The sequence below is a fragment of the Paroedura picta genome, chromosome 1 (genome assembly GCF_049243985.1).
Source record: "Paroedura picta isolate Pp20150507F chromosome 1, Ppicta_v3.0, whole genome shotgun sequence".
NCBI classification, from domain to species: Eukaryota; Metazoa; Chordata; class Lepidosauria; order Squamata; family Gekkonidae; genus Paroedura; species Paroedura picta.
The window spans coordinates 23,713,994-23,729,858 of record NC_135369.1 but is presented as its reverse complement, the minus strand read 5'-3'; the positions used below and the strand labels follow the sequence as shown (position 1 = coordinate 23,729,858).

The 15,865-nt window shown below is 49.9% G+C and overlaps 1 protein-coding gene across 28 annotated transcripts in view; it reads left to right on the top strand.

The window, feature by feature from the left end:
- The window catches only part of NRXN2 (neurexin 2), a 444,528-nt gene that overhangs the window by 189,899 nt on the left and 238,764 nt on the right, over positions 1-15,865 (top strand). For 15 of the 28 annotated variants that reach the window (XM_077327760.1, XM_077327722.1, XM_077327706.1 and 12 more), the window contains one exon: positions 524-568. The exons of 3 other annotated variants lie outside the window; for them this stretch is intronic. In XM_077327760.1, the coding sequence (XP_077183875.1) occupies positions 524-568 (45 nt within the window). The remainder of the gene's footprint in view (positions 1-523; positions 569-15,865) is intronic. 10 more of the 28 variants (XM_077327923.1, XM_077327779.1, XM_077327915.1 and 7 more) reach the window with 1 other exon arrangement.

Below are 15,865 nucleotides of genomic sequence, written 5' to 3'. Positions count from 1 at the left end.
CCTCTCTGAACTGGCTGCCTAGGAATTACTAATCCTGCTAACATGGGCCTTGCTTTTTTCCTCCTCCTCCCCCCCACCCCCCTCCCCCACCCCCCCAAACCACCTTGTTAGAGATTGCATTGGCAACTTTTGTCGTTGTGTGTTACTAACACGCTTCTCGAATAAAGACTCGACTTCTCAGCCGGAGAAACCAGAACTAACCTTTGTGCCATCCACGGAATGTTTTTAATTTTCCAGTCTTTTCATTTTGTTCTGTTCTTTCCTTACTAACCAAGGTCTAGAAAGTTCCATGGGTTGGGCAGATGGGGGTGGGGTGGGGAGGCTGGCGCTTTTGGGGTGGGCTGTGTGGTTTAGTGACTTTTTTATTTTTTATTTTTTTTTTTGCTGGTCACAACAATTGGGGAAATTTATTTCTCCTTTTTATCTCCCTTGAATTTCATGGTTGGTTGTTGTTTTTTTTTCCTTTTTATTCCCTTCTCCCTCTTTGTTTTTGTTTTATTTTTCATTTTTTTTACACATACAGCACGCAGGAATTGGACACGCTATGGTAAACAAACTGCATTACCTGGTAGATATCAGTCTAATTGTCTACTCATTTGGTTTGCCGTGGGTTTTACCTCTTCCCCTCTCTTCCTTATTTTTTTTTAATTAGCTAATTGGATTTTTAAAAATTCTTATTTTAAAAACATCTTGTTTTAAAAGCACACCACCCCTACCTCTTCCTCTGTCTCTCTCTCTCTCACACACGCATACCCCCCACACTATAGACTTTATTTAACAAAGTATAAAAAAGCTCCCCAAATTTGATTCTTATCCAACGTAGACTGATACGTTGAAATTGCAGCACAACTGGAAATCACTACCATTAGCATTTATTTATTTATTTATTTATTTATTGACTTCCCTTTACCCCTACTTTTCTCCCCAATGGGAACCCAAAGCAACTTACATTGTTGCTTTCATTTTATCCTCCCAAGAACCCTGCGAGGTAGGTGAGGCTGAGAGAGCACGACTGGCCCAGGTCAGCCAGTGAGCATCTGTGGCAGAGTGGCGATTTGAACCCAGGTCTCCCAGAACCTAGTCTGATATTTTATCCACTATATCAGTGGTCCGATGCGGCCCTGCAGAGGGCCTTCGTGGCCTGGCACCGGGCCGCAGACCGGTGGTTGGGGACCACCGCACTATATCATACAGCTAGAAATTCCCTATTCAAAACTGTGCACCACTGAGGGCATTTCCACAGCGACCTAAAACTTTCAGCGGTGCGGAATTTCCTCAATTTCACACAAAAACCAGGCTCCTTGGAGCCAATTGACTTCACTGGGTTTCCTCACCTGTTAAGTGTCCCTGGCTGGTTCAAGCTGTGTGTTGCTACCAATCGCAAGCCAATTCATCAACAAAGCCATCCGTGATGCATCTTTCATCCTGACGGCAGGAGCTATGTCAACCTAAGAGGGGCAATCTCAGAAGTACGTCACCATAACGGATGGTTCAATCATATCCCAACAGCAACAGCCCCCAGGCTCCGATGGCCCCTTGGTAGAAATTGGAAGCCATTGTGAACCTGAAAGACTTACCAATCTTGTCAAAGAAACCTTGGCCTTTTGGCAAGAACATCAAGACATCAACCCAAAACTGACCTGAAGGCCAGTGCAGATGTGGGTCGACTGAGAACAAAATGAGAATGGATGGTGGGCACAAGCCTAACAGAAATCCTCCAGTCTGTTCCCCTAAACTGGTCTGTTTCATTGGTTGAGGTCTGAATCTTTTCCTCGCCCTTTCCCCCAAACTCACAGGCATAGAGAAAAATTGTTTTTATTTAAACGTTTCGAGTTTCTTTTCTTTCTTTTTTTGTTCCTTTTGGTAAAATTGAAACAAAACCAAAACTTTTTGGAAGACTTGCTCTTATTTTATGGTTTCAATTTTTTTCCTCCCCTCCCCACCCCCACCCCCCAAAAATCCATGGAAAACACCATCCCATGAAGCAACTTCTGTGCGCTGTCACACCTGCGCTATGACCCCAGCTGCCCCCCAGGGAAGGACTGCACCTGGCAGCCAGCAGGCAACCCTTGGTGACTTCATCTAGGGGTTGGGGGGAAATGGGGCAGCTCGTCCAGAAGAACAACAGCAGCCAAAAGCTCCCTCTCACTTTGTGAGAGTCTGTAGTGTGAAACTGGGGAGTGGGTTTCCTCCCCGCCCCCAAATATCTTCTGCAGAGCTGTTCCACTTCGCAGAATATGTGGTTCTTGGGTTGCAATTGCTGCTCTCCACTCTTGGAGTGAGGGGCACTTTTCTGCCCCCTGGGAAGTTTGGAAGGGTACAATCCACCACCCCCAGAAAGACACACTGGCTGCCCTGTCCCCCTCCCCTGGGGTCCTGCTGCCAGCCCTCCATACCACGTGGCATGCTGGGATTGCTTTGGGCATGTGGCTTCTGTGTCCAGTTTTTATTTTCAGAGCATCTCTCTGGGGCTGAACTAACACTGTGTGTTGTACACCTGTGGCGTCCCCTGCCCTCCTTTCCTTCCCCTTCCTCTTCCTCGCTCCCTTCCCCCACACTCTTCCAGGCCTTCTGCCTCACTCTGCATGGCCCATTGACTTCACAACTTTGCCATTTCAAAAGGGAGCACCAGGGCAGGCAGGATGCCTAGGAGTGCTGATCGGGGCGGGGCGGGGAGAGAGACTGTTGGTGAAGGTCGCATGAGTGTGCGTGCACATGTGCCTGCGAGGGAGTGTGAGCAGGCTGGTGTCTAAGTGGTCCTCTTCTGCATTTTCTTGGCATCTAAGTTGCTGGGCTTCCTCTGGGATCAGTTTATCCGCATGCCTGGACACCTTTCTGGTTTGCATAGCGGAGAAGGGCTGCACTACCCACCTGGCTCATGGCACATCAGGGTGGATATCATAGTCACTGTTGAGGGTAATCTTCCCCTGGACTTCTGACTTCGTGCCTAAGCCCTGAACCGGAAGCATAAAAAGACATCTGCAAGGGACTCCAAGGGTCGTCTAGGCCAGGGGTAGTCAACCTTTGGTCCTCCAGATGTCCAAGGACTACAATTCCCATCAGCCCCTACCAGCATTTGCTGGCAGGGGCTCATGGGAATTGTAGTCCATAGACATCTGGAGAGGACCACAGGTTGACTACCACTGGTCTAGGCCAACCCCCTGTACGATGCAGGAAATTCACAGCTACCTCCTCTGTCCCACTCCCCCAGTGTGTCCTGCTGTATGTCCACTGAAAGGCAAAAAAAAAATAAATAAAAACCTTCCAGGAGTCAAACAGGGAAGAAAGGTAGCACAGATACAGGCACCTTCTCTTGAGTCATGGCTGTGTCTTCAGATCTTTTGACGGCAAAGCCACCTGTCTAAAGAGCAGATGAGTTTCTGAGGGAAGCGGCACAGACAGGATGCAGACGGAGACGGTTCTGATCTAGCCAGCCAGTGGCCGGTCTCCTGTGCCTCTGGCATTTCAGGCCTATATCTGTAGCTTCAGGTGTGGCTCTTGAGAAGGCAGCATCACACACCTGCACACGTGTTGGTTTGCCTCCACCCAGGTGCCAGCAGGGATCCAAGCCTTCCGAATGGCTTCAGTTGCTTTCTGCCACAAGAGCAACAGTTCTGAGAGCCAATAATTCACAGCAGGCTTGCGGAGGTGGCTGTTCCTCGGAAACCTCAGGGGAAGCCTTGCCGATTAAAACCATTGGAGTCTGGTTTATATATTAGTGGTTTAGATTAACCGTGCAGTCCTGCAGAGAGTCACCATTATTGCACGTCCATTGAAGTATGTGAGTTTAGAAAGGGATCTCTCTCTGCTTAGGATGGCTCCATGCAGAGGCTCGTGGGCCTCTTCTGGGAGCCAAACAGAGAGCATGACCATCCTGAGTGCGTGCGCATGTTTGGGCTGGACACACGTGTAAAAGTGCTCCGTGGAGAATGTGTGCGGTTCTGTGCAGTCCCCAGGATGAGTGTTCAGTTCCCCGCATTAAAAAAAATTAGGCATGTGGAGCTGTGTGCCGCTCTCATGTGTCTGGAACGAGAACGGTACTGTTCAGGAAGCGCTGGAGATAGGAAATTTCCTTATCACGGATCGGGCCCTTTCCCATCAAGACCGTTATAGTCTGGGCAGTCTGGCAGCCGCTTTCCAAGGACTCAGGGTCTGGTCAAGCACCCCTTTTGAGTACACGTGCTGGAGACTGAGTATGGGATGTGCCAGGCATGTGCTTAGACTCCTTCATAGTATTGCTGTTGTTACTCTCCAGGCAGTCAACCTCAGTGCCTATTGGAAGTAACTCTTGCAAACATTAAGCCTGGCATGGATTAGATTCCTGCTGTAGAGTCCAACCCAGCATCAGCCCTGTCTTTGCTCCCTTTTTTTTGCCTCCAAGATATGAAGGCTATAGGGAGAGGCACGCTGCCAGTTCCATGGCATCCAGAAGTGCTTGGAACCATGGGAAATGTAGTTCCTGTGCCAGGACAACAGCATATAAAATTGTTGGGAACCACGTGAACTATGTGTTCCCTGTGACCCTAGATGCTGTCATGCTTGCTGATGTGGCAGCATCTCTGATCTAAATTCTGGGAACTTACCTAGGATTCCATCAGTATCTCCCTCACTTAGTCTGACGAAGGGTGCTTGCACTCAAAAGCTAACGCCTGAATAAATCTTTGTTGGTCTTAAAGGTGCTACTGGACTCTGATTTTATTGTGCTACTTCAGACTATCACGGCTACTCATTTGAATTTATCCCTCACTGCAGTAAGTCTCATGTCTGATTGAGAAATACTCGATCACCCAGATGAACCTGAACGATTGGCTAAGAGATCTTCTGCAGGGCTTGTTCTTAAATCCACATCTTAGCACTTTGGTGCACGATGGAATGTGGTGTCCAGAAGCCAAAGATGTTTGGGATGAGGATGCCCTTTTTGTGGCTGTGCATTCATCCTTTCTAGCCAGAGGATTTTGCGTCTGTGTGTGTGTGTGTGTGTGTGTGTGTGTGTGTGAGAGAGAGAGAGAGAGAGAGAGAGAGAGAGAGAGAGAGAGAGAGAGAATTTCTTCTGCATGGGTTAATATGTTATGGAATTTTGTGTGTCTGGGTGTGTACTTGCTTAGATGCTGCCCTGCTGGTAGATTGCTTTGCAAGTGCTGGTTTGCAGATTCATGCAGTATCAGTTACAGATCTCTTCCTAGGCCCCAGTTCCCACTGAACCTTCTCCGTAATATATGGGAAGAGTTCCATCTAAAAATTTGGCACATTGCAGATTGAAAGTCCTTCCCTCCACCTCACCTCTCTCTCCAGCAGTGTCCAAGAGTAACTCCACATTAATTCTTCCGTCATATACACATACGTGCATATCCCAATAATGTTTACTCCCCCCACCAGCTTCTGCGATACGTGTTTGCGCAAAGCCCAGAATGTAGCAGCTGGTGGGCTGCAGGAGTGTGAATGACAGAAGGCTGCAGGGCCAGGTGTGTATCTGTGTGTGAGAGCCAAGGAAGGAGGGAAGGTGGTCCGCTGAGCCAATACACAGACAAGCTGTGTGCAGAAATCTGCGCAGAAGCCCCATTTGGGAATAGGATTTAAACCCCCCCTCCCCACACACAGACATTTGTTGTTGACTCTATCAGCGCAAACCATAAAAGCAGGAGTAAGTACGAACAGGTCTCTGGCACATATGTTCGGCAGGACTTCTAATGAAGCGCATGAACGCATGGTTGCTCACGAAGAACTCCCTTCCGCTAGGTGCTCCTATTTAGAGAACACATGCATGTGCAAAAGTCCTCTTGGTCTCCAGACATGTGGCTCTGTTTAGAGCAGGAGAGCATGTGCGTGAGTTCAACTGGGCAGCTTCCCCGGGTGAGGCTGCAGTGTGAAAACGTGTGAGCCTCTGGAAGGACATGGGATTCTCCGCATGAATGGTTTTGCAGCGCCTTTCTCTGTGCGAAGGCACTTTACCCAGCCAGGCCGTGTGTGTGTGTGTGTGTGTGCACGCGTGGTTCTGCAGCCTGCCTCTCGGAGAACGCATAGCCCCGGTATGTCTCTGTGTGTGAATGCTTGCCTATTTGTGTGCGCACAACAAATCGAATGAGTGTGCTCTCTTTTGAATGCTTGAACTTGGACCTCTGGTGGATGTAAAATGTGTGTGTGTGAGGGTTTGGGAACCTATTCATCACAGCTGTGCTCCTGATGTCTATTTTGGGTGCTTTCAGGTGCTCCCATTAGAAGTGGCTGAGTAGCCATCTTTCTGCTGCCTCTCTTGCTCTGATTCTTCAACTTGGGCTTTCTCCATTCTCTCTAACTCTCTCTGTCTCCCTCTCTCTCTCTCCCTCTCTCTCTCTCCTCTTGCCTGCCTTTGCCTGCCTCTCTCTCTCTCTGTCTCCCACTCCATCACTCAGCGCCTCCCCGCCTCATCTAACAAGCACGGAGGTTGCTTTGGGCCTATGTCCTTGCTTTGCATGGCTGCTCTGTCTCCATCCGAGTCTCTTCTCAGCTGATCTCTCTCTCTCTCTCTCTTTCTTCTTTCTAATGATTAATTAATTAATTAATTGAGAGTCATGATTAATGCTAGCTGATAATTAACTCCTGTTGTACTAATAGTGTACTAATTAAAGACTGTGTTGATTGTTCCTACTAACTGCCATTTTTGTGTCTGAACTTTTAAGTTTGTCCAAGGAGATTGCCCCTCCCCTCCAAATTCTTTTGCTCCCCATTCCCCCCTCTCCCCATTCTCTGCTCCTTCCTGTTCCCCTGGACCTCCGTGACTCTTCCCCAGAGGGAGCCACACTGTTTAAAGCTCTGTTCTGGTTGGGGTGGGGGTGGGTGGGGAGGGGAGGGAGGAAATGGTTTGTAAAGCTCCCAACTTCTAAGTAACCAGTGGGGAGACTGTTTTTGACCGACTCTTGGCAAATTGTAGTTTTTTCTGCCTGCATTTCCCTCTCTAGAAGTAGTGTGATGCAAGGTGCCTTTGCTAGGGGGCAGTGGAGAAGGGGGCAGCAGGGGTGAGCTAGAACAGAGGCCTGGTAGGCAGGTTTGGAGATAAGAAAGGGAGCATGCAGCAAAGGGTTGGCCTTCTCCTGTGAGAACAAGACACTGGAACAGCCTAAGGGAAGGGGAATGGGGGTGATATGGAAGTGCACTCTCCTACCTTGCCAGAAATGCTGCCCTCTTTGCTCAAAATTGTCCCTGCTGTCACTGAATCTGAGAGAGGTTTAAGACAAATTCCAGGCAGAGGCCTGCCCAGGTGGAAGTTCTTCATATATTGCACAGACAACGCCCCCCCCCCTCTTGTCCATAAAAGCTTTGGCTCCTTGCCTCCAGGGTCCCATTTTCCCCTGAGTTTTGCTTTAAAAACACATGCAGAGAAGCAGCCAGTGTAGGTGTTTCCTCCAGATTCTTGGAAGTAGATGAAGAAGAATGGATGTTTGTGCCCTACTTTCCTCTGTCCTAAGGCATCTCAAAGAGGCTTACAGTCACCTCCCTCTCACCACAGCAGGCACTTTGGGAGGCAGGTGGGGCTGAGAGAGCTCTGAAGAACTGTCACCAGCCCAAGTTCACCCAGCAGACTTCATGAGGAGGGAGATAAAAAAAACAATAAATCTATCTCTGGTGTTGTACCTCCTTCCCCACCCTCCTTAGCTTGCAGCGCTCCCAGGAAAAGGTGCTACAGCATTTCCCGAGGTGCCCAAAATGGAAGCCTTTGCCAGGCTGGCATAGCCAACGTTGTGTCTGCCTGGTGTCACCCAACTATGCCCTGCTGCCAGCTCCTTCTGCCCTCTCTGGCAGTGTCCTCAGACATTGCTAGTGAACAGCAGTCGTTCTGAGTCCGCTGGGCCATGCATGGCTGGAGTCTAACCCAGATCTAGCCTGAGTCAGTGGCCTAGAGCAGGGCCAGAGGTGCAAGAGGCAGAAGGTAGGCCAGGGAAGGCCAGAAGTCCAGGTCCCCAGAGGATTCATACTGCCTGCCAATCCCAGGAGCATTTTTTTTTGGCAGTCCCCTGTTGCTCCCAAACAGCCCCAGATAGTTCTTTGATAGGTTAAGTCCCATCCTCCGCCTGTGAGGCTCCTGGTTCAAGCCATGGACTCTTCAGGAGGTGCACCCACCATGTTTGCACGGAGGTGAAAGACTGGGACCCACCCTTTCTGCAGAAGACCAGAGAGGCTTGCCTTGGTCAGGTCAGAAGAATCGGCATCCAGTTCCCTTCCTTGGCATTCCTGCCCTGAAAGAGCTGCTTCCCATGCAGTGTTCCCTGTACAAAGATGGGAAGGCAGGAATCACCTTTGGTGGGTAAGGATCGCACAGATGTGCATGCATTTTTACGAGACGTGCACATATTGGAGGGATGCTTCCCTCGATGCACGTTTTGCTGCTGTCAATTCACAGCTCACCTATGGCAGCCCTGTAGGGCAGGGGTAGGCAAACTGTGGCCCTCCAGAGGTCCATGGACTACAATTCCCATGAGCCCCTGCCAGCATCCGCTGGCAGGGGCTCATGGAAATTGTAGTCCATGGACCTCTTGAGGGCCACAGTTTTCCAACCCCTGCTGTAGGGTTTTCAAGGCAAGAGGCAGTGGCTGTCTTTGCAGAGTGACCCTGGGCTTCCAAGTACAAACAAGGGCCAACCCTGCTTAGCTTCCAAGATCCAACAAGATCGTGCTAGATTGGGCTATCCGGGTCAGGGCACTTGAGGGACATGCCCAAAAGTAAACAAGAGTAAAAAAGAAAGTGTGCCGTACTCAAGAGAGCGCACATGTCCCCACCCCATCCGGCTGCACGCAGGTAGAAAGCCTGCCCTGCGCGAAGCAGACCTCTGGCTCCGACGCGGCTTCAGAATGTCAGCAGGAGAGGCGGAGCTCAAGGGAGTGGCTGCGCTGCAACATCTGTCCCCGCGGTGAACAGCTGGGGCAGTTGCAATCTTCTGCTTCCTCCTCCCGCTCCTTCCTTGCAGAATTTGGGCAGCGTAGGTGGAAGGATCACTACTTGTTGGAAACGGAGGGGGAGGGAGGCTAGTGGCAGATTCAGCCCCCACCCCGATGCTCTTCCCCCCGTCCGCATTCTAACTTCGTCTGCATGTTGTCGTACTGACTAATTACTAATGAGACCCTTCTACCCCCCCCCCACCCTTCCTTACTCCCCTCCCTCTCCCCTTTCCTTTCTTCCGGTTGCCGCACGGGAGAGTCCAAACTGACTGTGTGGGAAGGGATTTCCAGAATTAGACCCCCCCCCACCAACCCCCTCCACGGCCCAGTGGGCAACAGACATGCAGTCCACCAGTGCCTCCCCCACCCCAGACCCACAGCCTGCCAGGAGACCCCCTCCCTCCTGCAGGACAGAAGCTCTCCTTCCCCGCCCCCCTCTACACAAGCCTTGATGGTTCAAGCAAAACTGTGGGAAGGGGCGTGAATCTCACTCCATCGTGCCCCTCTGTTAGCTGCGTGTCCCGCAACCAGCCGAGGGCGGGCTGCACGTGCAGGTTGCTCCACTGACATCAACGCAGCCCCAGACCCCGAGGAGCTGCCTTCTTTGCTTGGGTTCTTCTGCCGGCTCTGGCTGGAGGTGCAGACCGGGTGCCAGCCTGCCTGGACCTGAGAGACCTGTGGAGAGGCTGGTGCCCCTCCCAGCTGTACCCCTTCTGCCTGATGCAACTCTGTGCAGGTACTCAATTTTAATCTTGTCTCTTGTCGCCCAGCCTGATTTTTTGGCAGGGGAAAGGATATGCTGCTTGGCAGTGCCCCCTGCAGGATATGGCGGTCACTGCAGGAGAATCCGGCAAGCCAAGAGGCTGGTTTCGAAGCGGTTTGTTTTAGCAAAGGAATTCGGCGCAGAGTCACAAAATTTATTCCTGCACTGGCTTCCGGGAGCCGGAGCTCACTGGAACTTCTTGGCCCATTATGCACGGAGTGGAAGGGCGGCGGCTAAAATCACCAATTATGCACGCTGTAGGAGGCAACCGGGCGCAGAGTCAATGTATGCCGCCGAAAAAGCCGTGTTAGTGAGATGCGGAAAAAAGTGGAGCTTCCTGGGACCAGGGCGCAACCAGAAGCGACTCCGGAGTGGCTGCGTGCATAATCGGATACTCTGGGTTTTGCCGCCGTTGCGTTCCATCCCGTGCGTAAGCGGTTTGCTTCGCTTCTTCCTCCTCCGCGTTCTCCATGCCGCTGTTTCAGCGGCCATGCATAATAGGCCCTTCAGATGCACAGACGGTTGGTGACCTACCGTGATGCTCTTAGTGCAGGGGTGTCCTCTTCTTGCTGAAGATGCAGTGTTTGGTATTTTGAATAGACAAACCAGGCATTTAGTGCAGGTAGAAGCAGCAGGTCAGCTCCTGGCTGCCTGGCAGTGGCTTCCTGTAGCTGAAGAGCTTCTGTTTCTCTTCCTTGATAGCAACATCCCATTTTCTGTCTGAAAAGGACCTAAGTTTCGTGCTTGGAATAATTTCACGCAAACCTCTTTGTGACAGTGGGTTTATTTTCCTAAGGTTGCAGAACTCGGGTGATTAGCCAGGGATCGGTTAAAATGTTGACTGTGGATTAAGGTAGTCAACCCGTGGTCCTCCAGATGTCCGTGGACTACAATTCCCATGAGCCCCTGCCAGCATTGCTGGCAGGGGCTCATGGGAATTGTAGTCCACGGACATCTGAAGGACCACAGGTTGACTACCCCTGGATTAAAATATCCTCTTGATCATTGGACAAGAAATGGTGGTGGGGCTTGAGGCTCCCAAGGGACTTGCAGCTGTAGTGGGCCTGCCAGATTCCCTCCTTCTACCAGACATGTTGAAAAAGCAGCACCAAGTCCTTTTCTTGGCTGAAGGAGAAAAGCTGGCCACAAATATCCTTACCCCTACTGCACATGAGGAGACTCAGGGTTGGCAGTTTATAGCAGAGGTGAGATTAGAACCAGCAGCCTCCCGAACGACCGGTCCCCTTTTAGATGCCGTGCCACAACTGCTGGCGGAGAGCCTGGTACCAAAAGTTATTAAGAAAAACCCTTCAAGGAAGGCTGGCTACAAGGCAGGCCCATTTGGATACTTTGAGAAGTTCAGGGGCTGACTGTGCATTCGAGCCCCTTGCCAAATTGAACACATTTCATGTCACCAAAAATTGAAGCTGTGCATCCACACGCCAAGACAAGCCCTTAGATTCTTTTGCAAAACTCTCCCGCTGCAAATAGGATCCCCTGTTTTCCTTGTGGTTTTCCTGGACAAAAACTTAGTAGGATTCTATAACAAAACTTGGCAGGGATGCCTGTCGAGAACTCAAGCGGAGCCGGCAAATATTCCTTGCTGCCGTTCATTGCCTGGAGCGAAGGCTCTATTGCCCTGTCCTCCAGCCAGGCTATTAGCCAAGCTATTGCTGTGCTGGGGTAGATGAGAGAGGGGAGAAGAGGAGTTAATGGGTTCTAAGTTGAGCGAAGTTGGAAGAGACACAGAGGCCAGAGCCCTTCGTGGGAGTCAATGGCCCAATAAATGGAGAGTGGGGAAATCTCAAACACTGAAGTTTCTCCAGTGTTAATGCCTTGGAAGGAAGAGGACCTGATCGTCTCAAACGTTTCTACTGTCTGCAGACTGATGTTGGAGTCCATTGGCAACTTTAAGACTAACGAAGTTTTATTCAAGGTGTAAGCTTTCGTGTACACAGAATGCTTTCTCAGACACGACGAAATAGGAGTAATAAGACCCCATCTATAAGCAGAGAGCGGGCCATGGATTAGTACAAAGCATAATCTATTAGTCTTTGTATCTGGTAAACATCTTCGCTATGCTGTGTACTAATCCATGACCCACTATTTATTTATTTAGAAGAAGAAGAAGAGTTGAAGAAGAAGAGTTGGTTCTTGTATGCTGCTTTTCTCTACCCGAAGGAGTCTCAAACAGCTTCCAGTCACCTTCCCTTTCCTCTTCCCACAACAGTCACCCTGTGAGGTGGGTGAGGCTGAGAGAGCCCTGATATCACTGAAGAAGAAGAATTGATTCTTATATACCACTTTTCTCTACCTGAAGGAGTCCCAAAGCGGCTCACAATCGCCTTCCCTTTCCTCTCCCCAAAACAGACACCATGTGAGTTAGAAGAGGAAGAAGAGTTGGTTCTTGTATGCCTCTTTTCTCTGTCAGGAGTCTCAAAGCTTCCCTTTGACATTCCCTTTCCTCTCCCCACAACAGCTACAAGAGATTTATTTATTGTTACATTTCTAGCCTGCCACTTTCTGGAGACTCATGGCGAGTTACAGTACATAAAACCCCATAAAACCCCAATAACCGTCAGACCCCTAAAACCCCCCAGTAAAACAAGACTGGAGGCATAAATCCCCCACCCCCTACCTAACCTCACAGCAGCCTCCCCCTGGGGTGGGGTGCACAAGAGGCCTCTCTGCTTACACATGGGGTCCAGTAACCCCCATTTCCTGGAGGATCGTTGTCCGTGGGGTCGCAATGGGTTGGATACGACTTTGCACCTAACAACAACAACAACAACAACAACCCCCCCCCCATTTCATTTTGTCTGATGAAGTGTGATATGCACACGAAAGCTTTTACCTTGGAGAAAAAATTGTTGGTCTTAAAGGGGCCCCTGGACTCAAACTTTGTTCTGCTGCTTCAGACCAACAAGGCCGCCCGTCTGAATGTCACCTGTCTGTCAGCGTCCCTGGCATCTGCCCCAGCTGTATGTGAAGCCCGGGACAATGCCCACTGCCTACAAGCAAAAGGAGCCCACTTCGAGGGTGTCCAAAAGAGACACTTTCGTTGAGACCTTGCAGTGTGTAAATTGATTTACATCTAACCTGCCAGTTCCCCTTAGACCAGATAACGTGAATTGGCATGACTTGCTTCAGTAGTTATCATAAACCAATGGGCTCCAAGTTATATTTTTTTACAGGCTTGAACGTTTGGGCCTGTAGAATGAGGACTGCATTTAAGCAGAGTAGGGAGGCGGAGAGATGAGAACACGAGCGGTAATTAAGGAAAGAGATTTATGCCCATCCTTGCAGCCACCTTGCACACAGTTGGAGCAAACAGGAGACGCAGCAAGAGGTCTTGGGGATTGTAGAGGCTTCCTCAATGAAAGGCAAACTCTCTGTCAGCGATTATTAGGAAAGGGGCTGAGAATAAAAGAGCTGATATCGTAATGCCCCTGCATAGATCTTTGGTAGGACCTCCTTTGGAAACTGTGTACAGTTCTGGTCACCGTGTTTCCAAAAGGACATTGCAAAGCTGGAAAAAGCACAGAGAGCAACCGGGATGGGTAGGGGGTTGGAGCACCTTCCCTACGAGGAAAGGCTGAAGATCCTGGGACTTTTCACTTCAGAAAACAGACAACTAAAGGAGGGGGGGCATGATGGAGGTTTATAAAATTATGCATGGGATGGAGAGCGTTGACAAAGATATTTTTTTTCTCCCTCTTCCAAAATTCTAGAACTTGAGGGTGTCCCCATGAACGTGATGGGCAGTAGGGACAGGCAAAAGGAAATACTACTTTACACAGAGAGTGATTCAAATGTGGACTTTGCTGCCAGAGGATGTTGTGTTGGCCGCAGGAATAAACAGCTTTCAAAGAAGATTAGATAGATTCATGGAGGTTAAGTCTGTCAATGGCAACTAGCCATGGTGAGTGAGGGGAGCCTCCACATTCAGAGGCACTAATCCTCTGGATCCCAGAGCTGGGAGGCTACATCAGGGGAAGGCCTCAGCCTCTCTGCCCTGTTGTTGGCCCTCCAGAGGCACCGGTTGGCCACTGTGTGAGGCAGGATGCTGGACAGGATGGCTCTCCTTCTGTTCTTATGCTCTCAGACTTTCATTTCCTAGGGAGTTGGTGGGAAAGAAAGCAGAGCAGGCCGCTGAATTTCTCCAAGCTCTGTGCTGCACATCAGATTCCTTGGATCATTCTGAATCCCCAGAAGCATTAGAGATAAAATGGCTCCCTCGAAATCCTCCTACCCCAAGCAGCCAATGAACTGTACTCTGAACGACATCTCAGCCCCCCTCCCCCCCACCCTGATGTCATTTGGAAGCCCCTGGTGTAAGAAATGTTTAAAATGCTACACCTGCTTTAGGGCAGCTCTGGGGCATTTAAGTGACATTTTTGGCAGTAAATTGAAGCAGCATCCCTGCTCCAGTTATTTTACACAGGGCACAGTATACCTGCCAGAAGATCTCCCGCAGAAGCCCCCCCCCTGAAAGGAACTAGAATTGCCCAAGAGCACATCTTGCTGGATGATGCCAAAGACACACACACACCCCCGGGTCTCCATCTCCATGAATGACATCTCTTGGCTCCTGGGGTAAGGGGCAGCTATTCTCTGCTTGCCTGGCAGGACAGTTCTGACCAGAGCTGTGCCCTTCTAAGGTCACTGAAGCCAAGGTTGTAACTCTGCTTAGGACAGCTCTGTAAGCATCCGTGAGTGTAAGCATGTCCTTGTCTTCCACAGAAGTAAAAACTGAACATTGATGTCCCTGGCAGACAATCAATTCAGCCTCTGAACCAATGGATCCTTCAGTAGTAGACAGTGGCAATGCCACAGATAACACTTCAGTGTATCCCATGCATTATTTTGCCTCGGTGCTCTGATCAGGAGAGAAAGGTGGGGGCATAAATTTTTACAAACAAACAAATCATCCCCACAATAGCCTTGTGGAGTACGTTGGCACTCTTATCTATGTTTTGCAGTCTGGGGGGCTGAGGGTAGCTTGGCTTGGGGCACTCAGGAATAGGGATGCCAGCCTCCAGGTGGGACCTGGAGATCCCCTGGAATTACAGCTAATCTCCAGGCAACAGAGATCACTTCCCCTGGAGAAAACGGCTGCTTGGGAGGATGGACTCCATAGCATTCTACTCCACTGAGGTCCCTCCCTGTCCCAAATCCAGCCCACTCCCAGCTTCACCCTCAAAGTCTTCGAGTATTTCCCAACCCATAGTTGTCAACATAGTCCCAAGGGGCGGGTGCTGAATGAAGCCTATTCTCTCCCTGCCCCAGGGTCCCAATCTGAACTGAGGCCCCCTGCACCTGGCTTTTAACCGTGTGAGTCGATTTCAAGTCAAGGCAATCCAGATACGACACATTAAAAGTTGCAGGACGTCATTTGGGCCTTGGTGAACTTGAGGTCGAGGTGAGGTGCAACCGGGGACCTGGTGATTTGCAATTTGCATCAGATACCTTGTTTGGCCATTGGGAGCATGCCTCTGGCATATGCCCACCTCTCTCTCTCTCTCTCTGCACCACCTGTGCTCAGATCCCCCAATTTTCCCCTGATTCATGGAAACCACAGATGGCCATGGAGTCCGACTCGGCAAAATATTATTATCATTATTATTATTATTATTTAGATTTATTACCTACCGCTCTCGTAAAACATCTCACGGCAGGTTACAAAATAAAACCCCATATCGATTAAAACATTAAGAACGTTAACATTACATAGATATAACATAGATAAAAAGGTCTGGCAGCGAAAAAAATCAAGAATTCATCCTATATCCACCCTCTCCCTGCCTCCCAGTCCACCCTCTCAACACCTCAAGGCGTAGATTTCCAGACTGTCGTTCCAATCTGAGGAGGAGAAATATAGTTATTGCAAACCACAGTTTGCCTTCAAGCCAAAATGACAAACTAGGGTTTCTATTTCTGGTTTACAGGTCAAATGTGACTTGCCACCAACATAATTGACCCAAATCAGACATCTCAGCCACCTAGAGTTGACAGGTCTTCCCTTGTGGGGATGGGAGGGTAGGGTTGCTGGATCCAGGTAGGAAAACTCGTGGAGTTTTGGGGGGGTCAGATACCTCAGTGGGGTCTCAGTGGGGTACAATGCCACAGAGTCCACCGTCCAAAGCATCTAATTTCTCCAGGGAAGTCTGGAGAGGAGCTGTAGTAGCAGGGG